This window comes from Schistocerca nitens, chromosome 11, assembly GCF_023898315.1.
Source record: "Schistocerca nitens isolate TAMUIC-IGC-003100 chromosome 11, iqSchNite1.1, whole genome shotgun sequence".
NCBI classification, from domain to species: Eukaryota; Metazoa; Arthropoda; class Insecta; order Orthoptera; family Acrididae; genus Schistocerca; species Schistocerca nitens.
Genome location: NC_064624.1, coordinates 27,187,277 through 27,209,561, shown reverse-complemented (window position 1 = coordinate 27,209,561; position 22,285 = coordinate 27,187,277). Strand labels below are relative to the sequence as shown.

Below are 22,285 nucleotides of genomic sequence, written 5' to 3'. Positions count from 1 at the left end.
GACTTACCACTCGACAAACAGCAAATGACACCACAATAACATAAACACAACACAAACTTAAATCTTAACTCACTGAAACCAATTTCTGTTCTTCTATAACAGTCATGCACACTTCAAGCAGTGATAACCAAATGAACCCAATACACCACATAATATGTGGACAATACACACGCCACTTGAGGATACCTCCAACTGCAACAAGACGACAGCTACAAACACAACACACTCATAAACTAAACTCCGCACCGTCATGACGTCACACACCACAACATCCTTACGTCATGGATCAAAGCCGACGGGTGGGATCGGACGCCTCTGTTGATCCAAATGTTTTTATCTTCAGCCCTTCTATTGAATATGTTGTTGTTGTTCCATTCTATTGAGGAAGGAATTATGAAGATATGAAGCATGACAGTGGCGATGAATTATTCGATATTGATACAAGTGGTACCTCCTCCACAGATTCTGACCATGACAGTCTTGAAGTCATGTACCTCAACAAGTGTAACATGTAGTCTTGTGTCTACAAGATGTAATTGATAGTCTGTCCGAGGAAGAAAGGGTGGTGACAAATTTGACTAGAAAAAAAAATCATTTTAGTCCACTTAATCATGCATTTGAAGACTTATCCTGAGGACACAGCAATCAGCCAGGGAATGATCCAAGCTCTCTGTCATTCTTCATGTTATACTGTACTGACTAATACACAAACAGGAGGTTTGGAGTCCCTTGATGTCTCTTTTACATGTGTGAAGTGCACAGGAGTGAAAGTACTGCATACACTGCATCAGACAGACAAAAATTATAAATGATCCTCTGTTTATGGTATTGAAATATTCATAAATCAATAAAGATATTTCACACACTTGGATTTACATTTCTTTGAAGATTTTATTGCACAATTGGGCATAAAACAGATCATTTTCTTTCATTTCATGAACTGATGGTTTTAAAGTTTCCTTGAGGTGTACGAGTCTCAGCTTTATCTTTAATAATGATAGAAGCTGAAGAAATTAATTAAAATTTGTATCACAGTCATGACTTGAACCTTTTTTCAACTTTATTCAATTGACTGTATACATACAAATAGAGCACATTAATAAGAAATGACACATTATATTTAGTTTCAGATTTTCTTTTTAAAAATTTCTCCTTTATTACATTTTTGTTGACTATCTTTTCAGTGTTGGGAGTTCATTTTGGTTTTACATTTAGGATATTTTTCCATGTAATGCTTTCAGTCTTTTTATGAAGTTTTTGAGTTAGCTTTGTTGACTTCTTTCCTCATTGATGATTAATGGCAGCAAATAAACAGTTTTCTGTTACTAGTGTAGGTCGGCTCAGTGACAGAGAGCTGTGACATCTCTCACCCGCCCCCTCCCCGCACATCTAGTACAGCAAAGGCTGCCCCAGGCACCCCATCCCCACCGCACCTCAAGGTGGCACTCTGGAGCCAGTTGACTATCGCCAACAAAGCTTCCAGCTGCATTTTGGACTGTGGCTAACTGCTCCTGCATCCGCACACAACAGACACAATCCCTATCCATCTAGCTAATATGTGATTTAGTATAAGAAACTTAAGGAAACCTACTGCCACACAAGGTTAACAACTACACTCTAGGTGGCAGAAAGGACACTCAACAATGAAAAACAATAAAAATTTATGGTAGAAGCTAGATCTGGTGCTTATTTTGCTGCTAGGGGCTATCAAGTGGATACTACAGGAAAAAACAGTGACCTACAGTATACTGCTAGGGGCTATCTAGTGAATGTTATTTATAAATGTTAAACTGTAACCAGCGGTAAACTACACCTACTTGTTATCCCTCGCATTTACAGTGTAAACAAACGTTTACATACAAGCGAAAATGACCTAATAAAACTATAAAAACGGCTACATTCAATGTATTGAGTCGAAATGACACAAATAAACGTAAACACTGAGTATTGTACACTGACAGATGCAGGTACAAAACAAAACCTTTAGCTAACAATAAGAGTTCAGAATGAAAAGCACAAATAAGACCTCTACTTTATAGGAACCCATAGGCTCACAGTACACGATCACTAATGCCCACAACAAGCTAAGGAAAATACGCAGACGGCGAGGAGAGTATTAGCTTTCTGCTAACTAAACCGTATGTACGAAGGGCTCAGAAGTTTTATTGTAACATTGATTTACTCAGACATTTTAGTGTAACACTAATTTACCACGTATTTTACGTCTACTTAACTGTTAACGCTCGCAGGTTGCGCTAGTTCAAATGGCTCTGAGCACTATGGGACTCAACTGCTGAGGTCATTAGTCCCCTAGAACTTAGAACTAGTTAAACCTAACTAACCTAAGGACATCACAAACATCCATGCCCGAGGCAGGATTCGAACCTGCGACCGTAGCGGTCTTGCGGTTCCAGACTGCAGCGCCTTTAACCGCACGGCCACTTCGGCCGGCGGTTGCGCTAGTCAAACGTGTGCAAGAGGCGTTACAGTTCACCGTCAATATCACTTTTCCTAATAAAACGTATAAAAACTGCTACCTTCAATGTAACGAGCCTAAATGACACTAATAAGCGTGAATACTGAGCATCCAACACTAACTTAAACTGATTAACCCTCGTATTTATAATGTAAACAAACGTTCACGTACACGCGAAAAATGACCTAATAAAATGTATATAAACTGCTATCTTCAATGTATCGAGTGTAAATGACACTAATAAACGTAAATACTGAATATTGTGCACTACTTAATTGATGATTCCGCGCATTTAACAATTTAAGAATGTAAACAAACGTCGGCGTACACGCGAAGCTGTCCTTCGCTTTTCCTATTCAGACGCAAATGAAAACTGAAACCTTCAATTTATCAAGTCTATTTCACACTAATGCACGCAAATACTATAGAAAATACAGAAAAAACTATTAATTACATATCTCGTAACACTCACTGAAAAAGACGTAAAATTCTGCTGTTTGCGACACGAGCGACAAGATTAACGCTGGTTTTGAATGCATCTGCTGGTTCTGCGATACTGGCACCATTCGTGTACTGTGTAGTCAGCAGCAACTTCGTGGTGTTGTGGAAATTTGTGTGTGACATTCTCCAGGTAACTTATAAGCGTTTATAAACTGCAAACAAGAATAAGTGAAGAAATGTGTTTCGGAAGTAAATTAACATGGTACTTAATTTCGATCACAGTAACAGTTGAGTTTGATGAGCGTAATAGTTAGCGAATATCTTGTGATGACCCTGCTGTTTGAGGATGCTGTTTTTTTTATGTTTTAATTTTTAATGGGTACATAAGGATGAGATTTTATTCTGTATTTAATTGTGATCACATCACCTATAGTGTGCTTGGTGACGGTGTGTGAATGTTGTAATTTTTCAGGTTATGTTCATAACAACTAAATACCTGAGTTGTTTGTGCTTGTTTTTGGCCTGACCGGTAAAATCGCTACGTTTATCTTCGTAAAAGAAACGGCTGTGTGTGTGACGTGCTGTCAGGAGCAGTTTGTCTACGAAGTAATCTCCTCATATACTTCGTGGCTAACGAGAAAAGGCGGACAGTGAAATTCAAAGGTTGTCCATGTTAGTACGGTTATTTTGACTTACTTAGCAGTACTAATGATTGTGATGATAATTTTCTGTGATGTGATGTAGACATATAGCGGCTCCAGATTGTAGGGCTAACGTAAGCATTTTTCAAAGTGCCCACATTTCATTTCATTTCATGGTTTGGGTATGTTCGCATGAAAGGAAATGCTGCAATTCTATTGCATTTTGTTAGTTTTCACTGTGCTTTGATTATTCGTGTCGCTAGTATTCGTGTAACCATATGTAAATACCAGTTTGTTGTAGTGTGTGGGTTTTAATGGAGTTCTGTATAAGAGTACTGTAACATCATTTACGAACTGGCAAGATACTAGGTACAGATTAACTATAATCTGTCTAACATAAAGCATTACATGTCATCAGAACTCAATAGATCATTCATCATATTTACAGTTAGTATGAAGTCGTTTCAGTAAATCAGTTTTGTTAGAAAATGCTAACCAATGTTTAATCTTGATGGTAATCAAGAATGAGAACTTCCACATTGCAATGTGCAGTCTACAGTGCAGGTATTGGTTTCCTTTAATAGCAGGTAAAGATTCTAAAATGATGACGCTTCCTGTAAATTGAGCATACATCCGTGAATGAATACAGATGAAGTAAGTTTCAAGGTAATGCCTATGTTGAAAATGCATATTCACTGATAAACAATCCGTATGTCCGGATTTTCTTCATGTCTCTATCACACTGAAATTAACACAATGAACCAAGTATAGAATGAAATATTCGATGTTATTAAGTAATATCGCTGCAATCAATTGACTGCTGTGATTGTTTGTAATGCTGAAGTTAATGCATGCACACAAAATTACACATCTTCCATAATTGTCACAACAGGATGGTATCCATGAGCCAGTGTTACAAAGAAGCAGTAGCAACTTTAAATGCTCAGTTTCCATTGCATGTTATTTTATGATTGTTCTCACTCTTCATGACCTGCAAAATGTGAATGAGTTTATATCAATGAACACACTTTTCCTCAGCCACTTTGAATCTGTTTCCTGTGTAATCACCCGTTTACTGCACGCAATATATGAGTGAAAATACTGCCTTTGAGCTATACCTCATGGTAAAAACAGAAACTGAGTGGGCCAAAAACTTTTCTTATCTGATTGCTTTTTCTTTTCAGACTGTAGAACTGAAGCGATGGACCAGGAGCCAACTAAGTGGATAAAAAAAGAGGAAACTCATGAAGTACAAACTGAGTTACACTTCATAGTAAGTGGCTTACTTGTATTTCTTAACAGGGTTTCATTAATTTCTGTGTGCAGTGTGATGCGTGAATACATACAATTGATGTCATACAGCTGGAAACATGAATAATTCGGTTTACTAAACTGATGAACTTACTGTCTTAAATATGACATTTTGCACAGTGCATTGAAATAAGCCTTGTATTAAACCTCACATAGAATTGAGCAAGAGTTTCAATTTAATGTTTAGTAAACATGGAAAACTTTTTTAATGCACAACCCAATTATACTGATAAACTGGTTGCCATAAAGTGGGTATATTCTGCTCTGATACACTTCTTTTGAATGACAAAATTTTGAAGTGACATTCGGATGGTCACTGATCTGAGAAGTACGTTTTGTTTACTTTGAATATGTGAACCATATGTAAGTAGAACTGTCAGCAGTAAAGTTAAATTTCAGACAAATATCACATGGAAGCATAAATTGTTACACAGCAGAATGAATTTGTATGTTGGCAGCAAAGTTTTGATGAAGCCATGGGGCTACACATCAAATATTGACAGGTTTGTTCATAACCACTTTCTGCATTTGCTGCACATTGTTATGCATATTGTTTGTGAAACTGTCACAATGTTACAGTTACTGGTGTAAATAATCTTACATATACATGTCACTTGAAATCTGATGTAGTGCAGCTGGTTGTAGGGTATTCACCTATCAGCAGCAAACAAATTCACTTGGTGCCACTAGTATTTTTATCCTGCAAATGAGAATTGAGCGCACTGACACAATCACGCAAACTACTTGTGAACTATCTGTGCTGAAAAAATCTGTTTCAACATCCATCTTGAGTGCAACTGCAGAAGTACTGGGATAGCATTAATGCAGCATTTGCATTTGAATATATGTGAGTACTTCATTATAGATTATACAAACTATGTGAACAGTTTGCAATTCATTTGACAAGCATTATCACAACAGTAATCCTAAACAATCACTGTGAGGAAATGATAGGAAAATAAATATACTAAATTTTATTAAATACAGTAAAAGAGTGGTTAGACCCAACATAGTTCAGTCTTTGTCTTTCACCGCTGACGTAATAATGGTTTTGCATACAGAATGATATGTATGCACAACACACGTCATGTAAATGAAAAGCAATTTGAAGAGTCATTGACCTTGGACCTAAACTGGAGAACTATTCAAAGGCTACAAGGTTAAAATGTGGTTCTAGACCCACTCCCCCCTTGTAACATTAGTTGTAGTGGGAGTATGATTCATAGTGCATCTCAAGGCTTAGCCTATGTTCAAAAGTGGCAGTGTGGCTGTGAGCTGACAAAGTCTAGAAATGTGAAAGCTAAGTAAAGGATATGGTAACAAATTGATCAGTAGCACAGCCTAATGTTAACCAAAACATCCAAATGGTGCCCATAACGCAACTTTTTACCTACAAGAAGTCTTCTCATAGTCTGTGTGCTGTGTTAGTTGATGAACTGAACTTCCCTATGACCTTAACATTGTATCAGTTGAAAGCTACCTTCTTTGCCAAATTAATTAAATGTTAATTTTTAATTGGTGTATATTTTGGGCATGAGCACATGCTGGAAAGTAATGGCACAAAATTTCTATTCGGAAATTATTGAAGCATTTTAATTAAAACAAACTTAATATTTAACATATTTATTCTTCGTGCTTGTATATTTATTTCAAACATAGTCACCATGGCACTTAACAGCTTTCTCCCAGTGAGACACCAGGTTGTTGGTGTCGTCACTGTAGAATGCTTGACTTCGTTGGCAGACCCACAGCCTCACCTACGCTCACACTAATTCATCACTATCAAAGTTAAGTCCCTGAAGGTGTTATTTAAGTTTTGCAAACAGTTGAAAATTCATTGGCTCAAACCGGGTCAGTATGGAGGATGATCAATAATAATGAATTAAAGGCGTCAGACTGTTGCAGGTGCAAAAAAAAAAAAGTTGTGTATGGTCTGGCATTGTCATGCTGAAGGAGACGGTGCTCCACATGTGGATGAACTATTTGAATTGATGCTCTGTTGTCTGAGGGTTTTCTCACGTGCTGACACAGTTAAATAATAATATATATATATATATATATATATATATATAAAAAGAAAGATGATGAGACTTACCAAACAAAAGCGCTGGCAGGTCGATAGACACACAAACAAACACAAATATACACACAAAATTCAAGCTTTCGCAACAAACTGTTGCCTCATCAGGAAAGAGGGAAGGACGAAAGGATGTGGGTTTTAAGGGAGAGGGTAAGGAGTCATTCCAATCCCGGGAGCGGAAAGACTTACCTTAGGGGGAAAAAAGGACAGGTATACACTCGCACACACACACATATCCATCCACACATACAGACACAAGCAGACAGGTCTTTAAATATGTCTGCTTGTGTCTGTATGTGTGGATGGATATGTGTGTGTGTGCGAGTGTATACCTGTCCTTTTTCCCCCTAAGGTAAGTCTTTCCGCTCCCGGGATTGGAATGACTCCTTACCCTCTCCCTTAAAACCCACATCCTTTCGTCTTTCCCTCTCCTTCCCTCTTTCCTGATGAGGCAACAGTTTGTTGCGAAAGCTTGAATTTTGTGTGTATATTTGTGTTTGTTTGTGTGTCTATCGACCTGCCAGCGCTTTTGTTTGGTAAGTCTCATCATCTTTCTTTTTAGATATATTTTTTCCACGTGGAATGTTTCCCTCTGTTATATATATATACACACGTTACACCCTGCAGTTCAGAACTGTTCATCAGGAGGGTGCTGCATACTGTGTCAGCAAAGTGGTAACATCAACAGTGCCATATGCATGACAACTGATATTAAGAACAGAATCAAAATTTGGGAGGCATTATTTTCTGGCACACCCTTGTAATAAATTGATGCATTTTACAATTGCCTCAAATGTTGCAGAATGGTTCCCTTGGCATTGCCCAGCATCCACTTGGAAGTCATAATACTAAATCCATATACACAGCTGCCAAAACATTATGATCACTGATCTACTATCAGCATAAACTCATCCAGGCAATAGCATCTCACCTTGTCTTCTCGTCAGACACACACACGTTGCATGGAGTATCAGTGAGCATCTTGTCTTGTTGTAAAATAGGAAATGCGCACAATCTGAGTTTGACCAAGAGCAGATTTTGATGGCCTGAAGGCTTGGTATGAGCATTTTGGAAGCTGCACAGCGTGCCGGGTGTTGAAGTAGTACTGTGGCAGTTGTCTTCAACACATGGCAAAACAAAGGTGAGACCATGGCCAGACATTATAGGGTTGGGCAAGTACTCCTCATCACAGACTGTAGACATCATAGGCTGGGCAGACTGGTAAAACAAGACAGGCAACAAACTGTGGTGTAACTAACATCAGACATTAATGCTGGGCAGAGTAAAATTGTGTCTGAATGCACAATGCTCCAAACACTCCTAATGATGAGTCTGTGCCGCTGATGACCCATGCCATGACATCGACAACAACTGAAATAGGTATGTAACTATTGGCGCTGGATGTTGGCACAGTGGCCGAGCACTGCGTGGTCTGATGAATCCTGATACCTTCATCGTGCCTTTGGGAGGGTTCATTTCCGTCACCCACAAGGGGAACAGCCTCTTGACTCCTGTACTGTTGGGGCCTCCATTATACTCTGGGAAACAACCATGTGGGCACCCATGGGTCCAGTGGAGCTCGTGTCAGGCACTGTGTCACAAAAGAAGTATTGTAAACTGGTTGCAAAGCACATCCACCCCTTCTGTTGTTGTTGTGCTCTTCAGTGGCAAGACTGGATTGATGCAGCTCTCCATGCTACTCTATCCTGTGCAAGCTTCTTCATCCCCGAGTAACTACTGCAACCCACATCTTCCTGAATCTGTTTAGTGTATTCATGTCTTGGTCTCCCTCTGATTTTCACCCTCCACCCTTCCCTCCAATACTAAATCGGTGATCCCTTGATGGCTCAGAACCTGTCCTACCAACCAGTCCCTTCTTCTATAGGGTGGCGCACAAAATGTGTTACCATATTGTTTTTGAATATAAACTTTATTGTCAATACAATCTGAAAGGAACATGCACTATAATGAAGAGTCGTCCATGGAGATTTGTTCTAACTCAGTACATGCTCAATATGCCCACCATTTCGTTTCCTAACTTCAAAGGAATACTGAAGTTAGTGACTACCCTACAGCACATTTCTTCCCTAATTTCACTGAAAGCTTAAAGAATAAGTCTTCTGAGCTCCATTAAATCACGTGGACATTTCAGGAAATGTTTTTGCTTTAGGTACCCCCAAAGAAAAGAGTCACATGGATTGAGGTCTGGACTATTGGGGGCCAATTTTGTCCGTCATTGAAGCGACCTGGAAACCTGAGTGAAATGATCCGCATGTCGAAATGCTCGTGTAAAAACTCCAACACAGTGTTTGCCGTATGTGGCCTTGCTCCATCTTGCATGAATCAGTGTGTGTTGAGGGGCAAGGCAGTAGCAAGAAGCTGTGGAATGAATCTATTGCGAAGCATGCTCAAATAACGTTCGCTGTTCAGTTTCTTCAAAGAAAAAGGGTCCAGTAAGTCCGTGACTGGAAAGTGCTGCCCACGCTGTAATCCTCAGAGCATAATGTCCTTCATGAAGCACTTGTGGGTTTTCAGTGGCCCAAAAGTGTACATTTTGTTTGTTAACTACACCATCTAAATGAAAATGCGCCTCATCTGAAAACCGAACGTTGTTGAGAGTTTCTTCCCTATCCTCCACCCACTGAGCAAACAGTAGTCTCTGCTGCTTGTGTTCTTCAGTGAGCTTCTGTGCACAGGTCATCTTGTATGGGTACATGTGGAGGCCACTTTTAAGAATGCATTGAATGGAGCGACTGGATATTCCCAGTTGCACTGCTGCCTTTCTACACAATTTCCCGGGACTTCTCTGTACAGCAACTTGTACTGCTTAAATATTCTCCGGCGAACAAACAGGCTTAGGCCGAGGTCACTTCGGATCCAATACTGTTCCTTCCTGTACAAATTTGTCGTACAACTCGTGAATGGTCTTCTTGCAAGGGACCCATCGTGTGTTAAACTGTTGTCAAAAATGCCTCTGAGTCACAACAAGGCTTTTTGTTTCATGAAAAAGTAACACAATTGCCAATCGTTGCTGTGTCGTCAGTCTTCCATTGTCAGCCATTGCTGGTTACTAGTCTCCTAGTGGCGGTATCGTGAATTTCATGTCATTTCGTAACTCATGGTACTGCTGTAGAGATACCAGTGGAGTATCTAATGTGCGGCGTAAACTGTAAAAGAAACAATTGGTAACACATTTTGTACGCCACCTTATAGTTAAGTTGTGCCACAAATTCCTCTTCTCCCCAATTCTATTCAGTGTGTCCTCATTAGTCACATAATCTACCCATCTAATCTTCAGCATTCTTCTGTAGCACCACATTTCGAAAGCTTCTGTTCTCTTCTCATCTAAACTATTTGTCATCCATGTTTCACTTCCATACGTGGATAGACTCAATGCAAATACTTTCAGAAAAGACTTCCTGACAATTAAATGTATACTCAATGTGAACAAATTTCTCTTCTTCAGAAATGCTGTCCTTGGCATTGCCAGACTACATTTTATATTCTCTCTACTTCAACCTTCGCCAGTTATTTTGCTCCCCAAATAGCAAAACTTATCTACTACCTTAATTGTCTTATTTCATAATGTACTTCTGTCATCACCACCCAATTTAATTAGACTACATTCCATTATCCTTGTTTTGCTTTTGTTGATGTTCGTCTTATATCCCTCTTTGAATGCGCTGTCCATTCTGTTCAACTGATCTTCCAGGCCCTTTACTGTCTCTGACAGAATTACAATGTCATTGGCTAACCTCAAAGTTTTTATTTCTCCTCCCTGGATTTTAATTCCTACTCAAAATTTTTCATTTGTTCCCTTTATTGCTTGCTCAATATGCAGACTGAGCGACACCAGGGATAGGCTAAAACCCTGTCTCACTCCCTTCCCAACCACTGCTTCCCTTTCACTCTTCCCCTTTTATAACTGCCATCTGGTTTCTGTACAAATTGTAAATAGCCTTTCACACTCTGCATTTTACGACTGCCACCTTCAGAATTGAAAGAGAGTATGCCAGTCAACATTGTCGAAAGCTTCTTTAAGTTTACAAATACTAGAAATGTAGGTTTGCCTTTCCTTCATCTATCATCTAAGATACATCATAGGGTCGGTATTGCCTCGTGTTCCAACGTTTCTACGGAATCGAAACTAATCTTCCCTGAGGTCAGCACCTACCAGTTTTTCCATTCGACTGTAAAGAATTCATGTTAGTATTCTACAGCCATGACTTATTAAACTGATAGATCGGTAATTTTCATGCCTGTCAACATTTGCTTTCTTTGGGATTGCAATTATTATATTCTTCTTGAAGTCTGGGGGTATTTTGCCTGTCTCATACATTTTTCTGACCAGATGGCAGAGTTTTTTCAAGGCTGGCTGTCCCAAGGCTATCAGTAGTTTTAATGGATGTTGTCTCCTCCCAGGGCCTTGTTTCAACTTATGTCTTTCAGCACTGTCAAATTCTTCACGCAGTATCGTATCTCCCATTTCATCCTCATCTACGTTCTCTTCCATTTTCAAAATATTGCCTGCAAGTGCATCGCCCTTGTATAGACCCTCTATAGGTCTCTTCAGTATTCCAGTAGGCAGTGTCTGACTTACCCCTAGTCATATATGCCTCTACATCCTTAAATTTGCCCTGTTACCATCCCTGCTGAGCCATTTTTCACTTCCTGTCAATCTCATTTTTGAGACTTTTTATTCCTTTCAGCCTACTTCATTTACTGCATTTTTATATTTTCACCATTCATCTATTAAATTCAGTATCTCCTCTGTTACCCAAGGATTTCTACTAGCCTCGGCTACTTGATCCTCTGCCAGTTCTTTCAGGTCTGGATAGATATCTGCCTATTACACATTACAACCTTCTCCAAATGTCGGCCGTATCTTTCAGTCAGCAGACAAGATTGGCCTGTATGCTTTTGTCCTGCATGTGTCCCTTAATGCTTCCACTTCACTATCTCATCAGAAACAGTGGACGTAGGAATGTTCAGGAGTGTGGAAAGCTCGCATACAGACATGTGAAACCAATGAAACCCTATCACCTGACCACATTCAAAGTCAATGAGCTCCGCGGAGTGCCCCATTTTGCTGTCTCACGATGTATAATGACTACTGAGGTCTCTGATATGGAGTAGGTGGCAGCACAATGCACCAAATACGAAAAAGTAAATTTTTGGGGGTGGCCCGATGCTTTTGAGCACATAGTGTCTGATGAAGTTGTGCTCTGTGCAAACTTCTACCAGACGGATTCCTCTTTCATTCCTTACCCACATTTCAAGTTCACCTCCTCCTTTTCCTTCTCTTCCTTTTCCTACTATTGAATTCCAATCCCCTATGTCTATTAAATTTTCGTCTCCCTTCGTTATGTGAATAATTTGTTTCATCTCATCATACATTTCTTTAATCTCTTCATCATCTGGGGCCCTAGTTGGCATATGAACTTGTACTACTGTGGTAAAAGTGGGCTTTGTGTCTATCTTGGCTACAATACTGCATTCACTGTGCTGTTCAAAGTAGCTTACCCGCAATCCTGTTTTTTATTCATTTTTAAACCTAGTCCTCCATTACCCCTATATGATTTTGTATTTATAATCCTGTATTCATCTGACCAGAAGTCTTATTCCTCATGCCATCAAACTTAACCAATTCCCACCATATTTATCTTTATGCTATCCATTTCCCTTTTTAAATTTTCTAACCTACCTGCCTGATTAAAGGGTCTGACATTCCATGTTCCAATTTGTAGAACATAAGTTTTCTGTCTCCTGATAACGATGTCATCCTGGAGATCTGAATGGGGGACTATTTGACTTCCGGAATATTTTACCCAAGAGGACACCATCATCATTTAATGAACAGTAAAGTTGCATCCCCTCGTGAAAAATTACAACTATAGTTTCCCTTGCTTTCATCCGTTTACAGTACCAGCACAGCAAGGCTGTTTTGGTTAATGTTACAAGACCAGATCAGTCATTCATCCTGACTGTCGCCCCTGCAACTACTGAAAAGACTGCTGCCCCTCTTAAGGGACCACATGTTTGTCTGGCCCCACAACAGATACCCCTCCATTGGGGTTGCACGTACGGAACAACTACCTTTATCGCTGAGGCACGCAAGCCTCCTTACAAGTGCCACGGTCCATGGTTCATGTTAGGTCCACTCCTTCGTGACGATCATGTTTCCCATTGAGTATACATTTAAGTGTCAGGAAGTCTTTTCTGAAAGTATTTGCATTGAGTGTGGCATTTTTCATGAAAACAATGCACCATTTCACAAGGCCATGAGTATGATAGAGTGGTTTCAGGAACACAGTGGTGAGTTCCAATTGATGTGTTGGCCACCCAACTCGCCAGCCCTGAACCTGGTCGAATAGATCTGTGATGTGATTTAACATAATGTCAGAGATCATCTCCCCTTCCAGAATTTATGGGAATGAGGTGGCCTGATTGTATAAATATGGTTCCAACTTCCTCCAGTGATCTATGAAGGCCTCATTGCTTCCGTGCCACTATGTCTCCCTACTGTTGTCTGTGCCAGAGGTGTGCATACCAGCTTTTAGATGAGTGATGATAATCTTGGGCTGATCAGCCTATGGCAGTTACCATTATTGAAAAAAGATTGTTTTATTGTAATGATTGTGATGGTATAATGATACTGGCACATAAAGTTCGGCTAAACAGTACAGCTGCCCACGAGCCCTGCAAGGTTCACCCTCCAGTCCAGCTTCAAGACACCAACTGCCCGTGAGATCCACTGCTGTTCCTCTACACCCATTGTTGCTCCACAATGCCCACTGGTGCCACGAGCTCTGAGCTGTGAGAAATGACATCTGCCAGGCACATGGGGCTTGAATTCGAAGAGGGAGCCCACCGTGGTTCAGCCTCCTCCATCAAACCAAAATCCCCCTTCCCCACCATTAAGGAGCCCTTTACGTATGCCTCTCCTTGATACGAATAATGTGCATGTGTGAGGCTTTACTCATCTATAAATTCAGAACCAGGAGGTTTGCTGAGCTCACCACCCTGACAATCTAACAGGGTCCCAACAACTGAGGAGCTATCTTGCTATCGAACCCTAAGTACCCCTTTTCAGCAATATTAGGGTTTCGGACTAACACTGTGTCCCCAGCCTTTCCAATGAACCGTTTAGCCCCTGACTGTAACAGATGGATAACCTGTGACAGGCAATTTTGGTATTAGGTCTAGCCTGGCTCCAGTTGTGCTGTGTTACTGCTAGGGTGACTTGTTCTTGAAGCAAATCATTGATTCACTACAGGTTGACAAGAGGAAAATTGACTGGATGCGCTAACATAAGGGATGCTGGAGCAGCCTCCAGGGACTTGGGTTGTGCAGTGTTAGAGATAAAATTGAGCCACATTGTCTGAGCCTTGTTGTGAAAGATAAGCACAGCCTTCAACTTGCAGTTCACCTGGTCAGCAAAGTATGCTGGTAAAAGGAATTGTGGTCACATCTTTAATTCCATTGTCAAAGCAGAACCTCACAAATAGCTGGGAAACAGAAGCTATCAAGCATCCTCGGTGGCCTGGAAACAGAAAAAATTCATAACAAATGCTGGCCAGCTGCCAGGAATGTCATTTCTCTGCTCGGAATTTGTCAAAAAAACGAGAAAAGTCATCCATGATAACTAGTAGGTGCCTAATACACACACACACTTGATGAAGTGGACCTATATAATCCATACAAAGTTAATCCATCAGGCATTCCTATTGGGTAGACTCTAAAAGCCACTTGAGGGAATTCAAGTTGGGCTCAGCTCCCTTACGGCTCTCACACTCCTCCACCAACCTCTGGACAGCCTTATTCGGGGAGGACCAGGTGACATGTTGAGTGATCTTGACCCCACCAACCTCCAGGCTTGCTTATACAGGGAGGACCAGGTGATGTGTCGTCTGATCTTGACAACAGTTTTATAAATGCCTAAGAGGGTAGTATGGAAATAATGAGCCAAAACCCAACTAAGAGCTTGATTGTCAGTCTCTAAACAAAATTCCTTGTGTTCAAAATAAAATCTGAATTTCTTAAGGGCAAGGAGAACCGCCAAGTCTTCCCATTCATACATAGAATATTTCATCTCTGCAGGTGAAAGTTCCCAAGGTGCATTGCTATTGGACATCAACACGCAACGCCTCCCCTGCCATTCTGTTCCTGCAGGAGGACAGCTACCACTTTCTATTCCAGAAGAATTAGATGTCCATCTGCAAGAAGAACACGAGCTCAAAATTGGGTATGGCTAATACTAGTGGGTTACTAAGTACCACCTTAATGGCTTCAGAAGATTCTGGATGACTTTCATCCCATATGAAATTTCTTAAATCGTTAAGGCACCCCACTAATTTAATAAAATTCGGCACAGACTTTCGAAAAAAATTTGTCATGCCTATGAACCGTGCCACAGCTTTCTTATTTCTAGGAGCTGGAAATTTTCGCAAATCACTAGTATGCTCCTGGTCAATTTCAATCCAATCAGTGAATCTAAGATGTCCCAAGGATGAAACCTATGTGCCAGTGTCATTTTAGATGGTTTTACAGTAAGTCCCACCTCCCTCTGGTAAACCAGAACTGCCTCAAGATGTTGCAGGTTTTCAGACAGACTAGAACTGTAAACAATCATGCCATCTAGGTAATTAGAGACACACTTGAATGTGAAATCACCAAAAACACAATCTAGAAGGCAAGACGTAATGGTAGCTCCCATTGGAAAACCAAAGGGCACCCTGTTAAAATTGTGGAGGTTCCAATCTGTACAGCAGGCAGTAATATACTTGGAATCCTCTGTTAACATGATCTGATAATATGCGAGATTGAGATCCAGGACAGCAAAATACTGAGCCTGACTGAACCAAGTAAAAGAATTATGCAGATTGGGAAGTGGCACAGATTCCAAAACTATGTTCTCATTAACTGCACAATAACCCACAACAGGATGAAACACCCCACTGCTACCCATAGATACTGAGAATATGGTAGAAGCATAGGCTGAAGTTGAGGGCATGATGACCGCATTGAACAACACATTATTAATCAAAGTACATATACATATCATCCTTGATGGAGAAAACCTCTCTGGAATGTCATTTGTAAGGCTAATCTTGTACTGGATTTTATCGGTGATGTCCAATCTGTTAGTTAAGATCTGTGGTAACCGATCAAAAACTTCCTGTACCAGCATCACCTCTACTGGATGAAGGTGACTGAGCTGAAATGGCAAACATTGCGGTAACACACTATGAATTCCTGTGGCAACGTGACAGGAGCACAATGTGAATGTTTCAGCTGGGTTAAATTTAAAATAAACAACCCTGCCTTGACAAACTAGCACAAACCCACTACCACTTACAAAAACACACTGCGAAATTAAGTTCACTGAAAGATTTTTAGTTACTATCCACTTCACAGACCAAGAAAATTTTCCAATACTCAGTTTAGCCAACCAGAGGCAACATGTGCCCAGTGAGAGCTCAACATTGGGAGGACGGATGCAAACAAGGCAATTCACAGGTATGGCGGAACTTCAAATGCCACAGATAATCTAAACGAGAAACTGAACTACCAGAGTTGAGGAGGGTGCACATTTGTTCCTGGTTAAGTTGTACCCAAAAATAAGGCAGGGGTTCCCGTACCTCCGACTTGGCACAGATCCAGCCCTTAGGCAGTAGAACACTACCGTGCCTCTTCCATTCTGTGTGATGTCGGCTGTTTGATTCTCCTTCCATGTAACCAGACATCGCCATACAAAATGCCCCTCTTTGTTACACTGGAAACACATCCTACACTTTTTCCTTATGGGTGGTCCCCTTTCAAATTACTTGGAATCTCAATCCCCATCCTGATAATGGCACTTAAACCCCCATCACTGCTGGTCTGCAAAACTCGGACTTCAATAGCGGACACCAAAGTCTCTAATTCAGTAAAATATGTGCATTTATTAGCAAAGGTAATCCATGAACAGTCCTGTGGTCGCATTTTCTGTAATATATTATTGAGTATTTGTATCTCTGTGACTTGCAATTCCAGGTATGGAATGGTCATATGCATTCATCTATGAACCTAGGAAAAGGTTCATGAGGAAACTGCAATAGCCAAAAATGTTTATGCCTGAGTAGCCTCTTCATGAGGTGACAATTTCAGGCCAATAATTGATTTTTACAACTCCCTTGATGTTGCACTTTCATGTAAAATTCGATTGAAAACATGGCTTAACACAGGGGGTACAGCGTCTGAACAACAACATTGTCAGTGATGGCCAAAGTGTCAGCATGAAACATAAATTTGACCATGATCCATATGATGGATTTTACCTGTCTTTAAATTCTACATCGTAAGTTCCATTATAGCTTGCAGCAGTAACATTATTTGGTATGGTAATTTCCCAAATGAATTCTCCTGAGGTCTTTAAAGGTGTCCGTAGCATTCCTACTACTTCCAGCAGTTATATGTCGGTGGGAGAATCTTGTTCACCACCTATTGCTCCTAATTTGTCTAAATAAAGGCAGCTGTCCGTGTAACTGCAGAGCTAATGTAATCTGCTCAGAATCGAGATTACATTGTGCAATACCGCACAAGTGATTATTCCAGTGGATCAATTGTGCCTGAATTATATGTATTTGCTTATGATGGGGCTGACTACTTTCGAAACACATTACATTCTGACAAGATTGTCATGGCCAGAGCTCAGGCAGCTAGTGCAACATATACCTCCATGGTGCAGTTGGTACTAATGACCAAGGGATCGTCCACAAGTTGGGCACACCGCCGTTACATGGAAGCTGACAAACTTTTAATTCGTAGATAAACTGTTGATTTTTCAATGAGGACAAACTGGGACAGTTGTGGGACCCCATGTTCCGCAGTGAATACTTGCAAACACACACCTCGTGGTGAATGACAGTATGACACCTTCCCCCTTTACTTCCAGGAAAATAACCATACTCTGTTACCAACCAAACATCCAGCAGGAAAAGGGGAAATTAAGTGGAAGGACTGGATGGATTGGGGCTCGCATGAGTCCTCATTGTTTATTAAAATGTTTATGTTTAAGAAAAATAACTAAAGTCAGATACATTAGCAGGATTACAAACACCACTCCGAACTTTCAAATTTAAGACATTACACACCTTAGTTTAGTGACAATTTAAATAAGGCAATAGTTAACGACTAAATCTGTGTCTGACACCAGTTCTTAGATTTTAGATTCAAAATTTCCATCTTCACAAACCGAAAATGAGAAAATGCTTCAACAAATGAACAAATAATTATCTGGAAACAGATGGCTCTTTAAGACAACGTAGAAGCATAACTCATCTCAAAGGTTAAAACTGAATAGCTATACTGGAAGACAGAGCAATTTATAGCTGCCTCGGGACCCCTAGAAAAAGGAAATTCTTAAAATACACCTCCAAGTGCATCTAGATAATTTAATAAAGTAAACCGGTGCACTGATTTCTAGAGCTACCTTCAGGCAGACAGACAGAGCAAGTCTCTTTAAATCTTGCACCAGTGAGCAGTTAAGTAATTAACAAGAGAATGAGTGTGCACAGATCGATATAACTGGCTTCAGACACAGTGAAAATTCTATGAAGGCATACTGTAGAAAATCCCTAAGTGATTCAGTATGTGAATGTGCATGCATAGCAGCTCAAGAACACCCTTTAAAAAGGAAAACCAGTAATTAGTAGTCAGAACCTACTTGTAGCAGTAAATAAATAACAGGTGAGAAAAGCTCACTTCATGACAACTTTAAAATAACAAACACTTGAACAATTAAATCTGGTAAGCAGTAACTCACCCTGAGACGGAATAAATTTCTTTCACTCTCCACCTCACAAATGGCCAGTGAACGAACACGAAAAACATTCAGAGCTCAGTAACACTTTATGGTTTTACACACTTTTGCTTCTTCCAGTCTCTGAGCGTCAAATGTGCCTGTTACTTACCAACAGGCTATGTTTTCACAAGTCTGGATGACATCTGAATGTGACGTGTGATTCACATAGAGATGATCAGCATGTGACCATTCTAACAGTGCTCGACAGTATGTACAAGAAAGGCACTCGACCCAACAAACCCCCAAAAATCAAAATGTACAAAATTTTAGTACAAATTTCGAATAGTGATTTACGTAACTTGAGTGAAGGCAGCCTATCGGTAGCTGGCAGTGGTGAATTCCCTGAGGCTGATATACAGAGGCAATGTTAACAGCCACAGCATGATAAGCATGCCCTAAGTCCAAGTCCAAAACAATCAAAGTGTGCCACAACAGTAGAAAACTGGAGCAGACTAAGGAGCATCTAAATTCCACTGTCATTCTCACTTAATACAACTGCACGGCCACGATAGTTGGGTAGATCAATGGACTCATCAGATGATTCTCATCAAAAACTCTGTCTAGGGCTAAACATGGTCACACTTAAAACAGTATTCAGGATTACCAAATCATCGAATCCACTGCTGAACATGGGGAATTGAATAACAATAACAAGCTTGTCTAGTTGCTAGACACTACCCTAACCCCTTCCAAGGCAATACCACAAGGTATTAAGTCATGCAACACAACTCCAATCAGGCAGTTTTTCAGATGAGAAAGCTTGTTGCATAATGTGACTTCCACAGAGAAGATCAAATAGCAAATACAGATAGCCAAGACCACACCAATGTACTGTCTTTCATTAACACCTGTGCCTGCAATTATTAACTTGACAGAACTTTTGAAGGGCTATTAGTCACTCCATTCTGTCAATTGTGGCTGAATGGCAAATACTGTCGATGTACCCTGCATGGCTCTTATCGTGCCCCATGGCGCCCCGAGCTCCAAGCCAAAGAAGTGACATCACCAGGTACAGGATGGGAATTCAAAGAGGTAGCCCATCATGCCTCAGATAGTAATAATAATAAAATCATAATGATCATTATTTGTACTAGTATATTATTATTATTGTAGGCAGTTAATTAATACAAAGATCAATTAATAAGATGTTGCTGTATTCTTTCTATCTTTTGCCCAGCATCTCTCTTCAAGGCATCTTCTTTGCGTACACCATTTTGCTTCATTATTTTGTCGATATACTCTTTCTGAAAGTTAAGTGGTCTACTTTGTTTCTATCAGTACGATGATTTCCAATAAAAAATTATTCTTTGGCTGCTAACTATCCAACATCCTCAACAGATCCCAATATCAGTTTAATGATTTTCTTCCTATGCTATCACTGTTTCATTTGTTCTCATTCCAGCACTTCCTTTGACATTATGGGTGTTTCAGTCTTGATATGCTGGTGCTATTCCATAAATAATCTTTCCAGTCTTCTTTTGAGATCAGCAAGTAAAACCCATAGTTCAGATCCACAGAATAGGACTGGTGTAGCCTGTAGCCTACTCTCTCTTTTTGTTCTGTTAGAAACGTGCTTGTCCCACCAAAAGGAATTCATGAAGTTAGAATAGTATTAAGTAGTGTGCCAACGTAGGGTGTGTGCGTTTAATAATTTTATCATAAATAAGCATTCAGTGCAACAAGTTTTGATGTAACTGTTCTAGATATTTTATTATTCTGATCATAAAAGTAGTATGAGTGATGTGGCACTTGACAGTCCAGTTTCTGCTCCCCCACACAGTTGGTGTAAACTGTATTGTATGACTTTATGAACAACATTGAAGTCATTGTTTCTGGTAGTAGCTGTGTTATTTTACTTCATTACACTACCATTATATGCATATGTAGATAATGAAGCTAGAAAATGTGATTGAAAACAATAGCATAGGGAGAAGGCTGAAATGAAAGATCATAATGAATTTTCAAAGGCGTTGTCATTAATCAGTCTTACAATTTTTTGCTGCCTCCCATTGAAGTATACCATAGTGAACTCGTCACTCAGAATTTTGAACTCAAAAGAGAACACTTAACAATAACTACTATTTAGTTATAAAGTAGTGTGATGGTTGGGGTTTATCTGTGTGATACATTTTATATAATATGGGAGGACTGTGACTGCTTAAAAGTACTTATTACAGTTTGTTATTTTTGCCACAGGCCCAAGATTATGCATGCAGCATGAATGTAAAAGAAGAGTTGGAGGAGGGTGTGAATAAAGAGGTAATTTAAAATTTATATGACTACATGGAAGTAATCTTGTTGAGCTGTGGTGAAAATAATGAGATGGTAATCAATTGTGCGTGTATTCACTTTAGCAGTCCTGTTTTTACTTTAGGGTAAAGATAACAAGGGTTACAGTATTACAGTATGCTCCAGGTTGGAAGCGAGGAAACCGGTAAAATAGAATATTTTGTTACACTTTACCCATATGGATTTAAACATTATCTTTGAGCAGGTGAAGTAGTTTAGCTTGTGAGTTTGTAGAATTGCTTCTTTACATTATAAGTACAAATAAAAATTAAATGAGATAGCATTGATGAAGTTATATGAAAATTGGTACCAAGTCCCAAGACTCAAGCTATGATTTCCTGTTTTAATGAGTAGTTCCCTTAATGGTTCCGTGTATGTGAACTCCAGCATTGGATGTTTTTATTCAAAATGTGACACTGCTGTGACAGTTACAGAATCATTCAAGAAAAATCTACACAAAGTAGTGCAGAAAAAGTAGGTGATCCTAACCTACTGAGTAGAGACTAAGATGTCTGTGCATACATTGCAAGTGGTATGGACAGGCAGGCTTGTGAAGTACTGTAGAACAGTTTTCTGAAAGCTGTTGTAAGCTGCTAGTTTATCAGCCCACACAACATTGAAATAGTTGAAATACTGCAACTATAAACGGGCTCGTCCTTACAGATGGTATTAGTACAGAGAGGGGCTAGTGATCATTATGCCAGCACAGCAACTGTGGTAAATGAAACTTCCTGGCAGATTAAAACTGGGTGCCGGAGTGAGACTTGAACTCGGGACCTTTGCCTTTCACGGGCAAGTGCTCTACCATCTGAGCTACCCAAGCACGACTCACGCCCTGTCCTCGCAGCTTTACTTCTGCAAGGTTCGCAGGAGAGGTTCTGTAAAGCTTGGAAGGTAGGAGACAAAGTACTGGCAGAAGTAAAGCTGTGAGGACAGGGTGTGAGGGGTGCTTGGGTAGTTCAGATGGTAGAGCACTTGCCCGCGAAAGGCAAAGGTCCTGAGTTCGAGTCTTGGTCCGGCACACAGTTTTAATCTGCCAGGATTTCAGTGGACACTCTGCTGCAGCGTGAAAATCTCATTCTGGATGGTAAATGAAGTTAATGAATCCTTTAAGAGGGCTAGGTGAATAGATTTGCTACAAAGAGCGGGTAAGTAGTTGTTAACATCCCATTTAAACAATGAGAATGTCATTTACTTCCAAT

The 22,285-nt window shown here is 40.0% G+C and overlaps 1 protein-coding gene across 11 annotated transcripts in view; it reads left to right on the top strand.

Moving 5' to 3' along the window:
• Window positions 1–3,044: 3,044 nt before the first annotated feature.
• LOC126212926 (zinc finger protein 708-like) overlaps window positions 3,045–22,285 on the top strand; it is a 126,914-nt gene continuing 107,673 nt past the window's right edge. For 9 of the 11 annotated variants that reach the window (XM_049940438.1, XM_049940442.1, XM_049940441.1 and 6 more), the window contains exons 1-3: window positions 3,045–3,107; window positions 4,743–4,831; window positions 20,991–21,053. In XM_049940438.1, coding sequence (XP_049796395.1) covers window positions 4,760–4,831; window positions 20,991–21,053 — 135 coding nt within the window. In that variant the 5' untranslated portion in view covers window positions 3,045–3,107; window positions 4,743–4,759. The remainder of the gene's footprint in view (window positions 3,108–4,742; window positions 4,832–20,990; window positions 21,054–22,285) is intronic. The other 2 variants (XM_049940437.1, XM_049940433.1) reach the window with 1 other exon arrangement.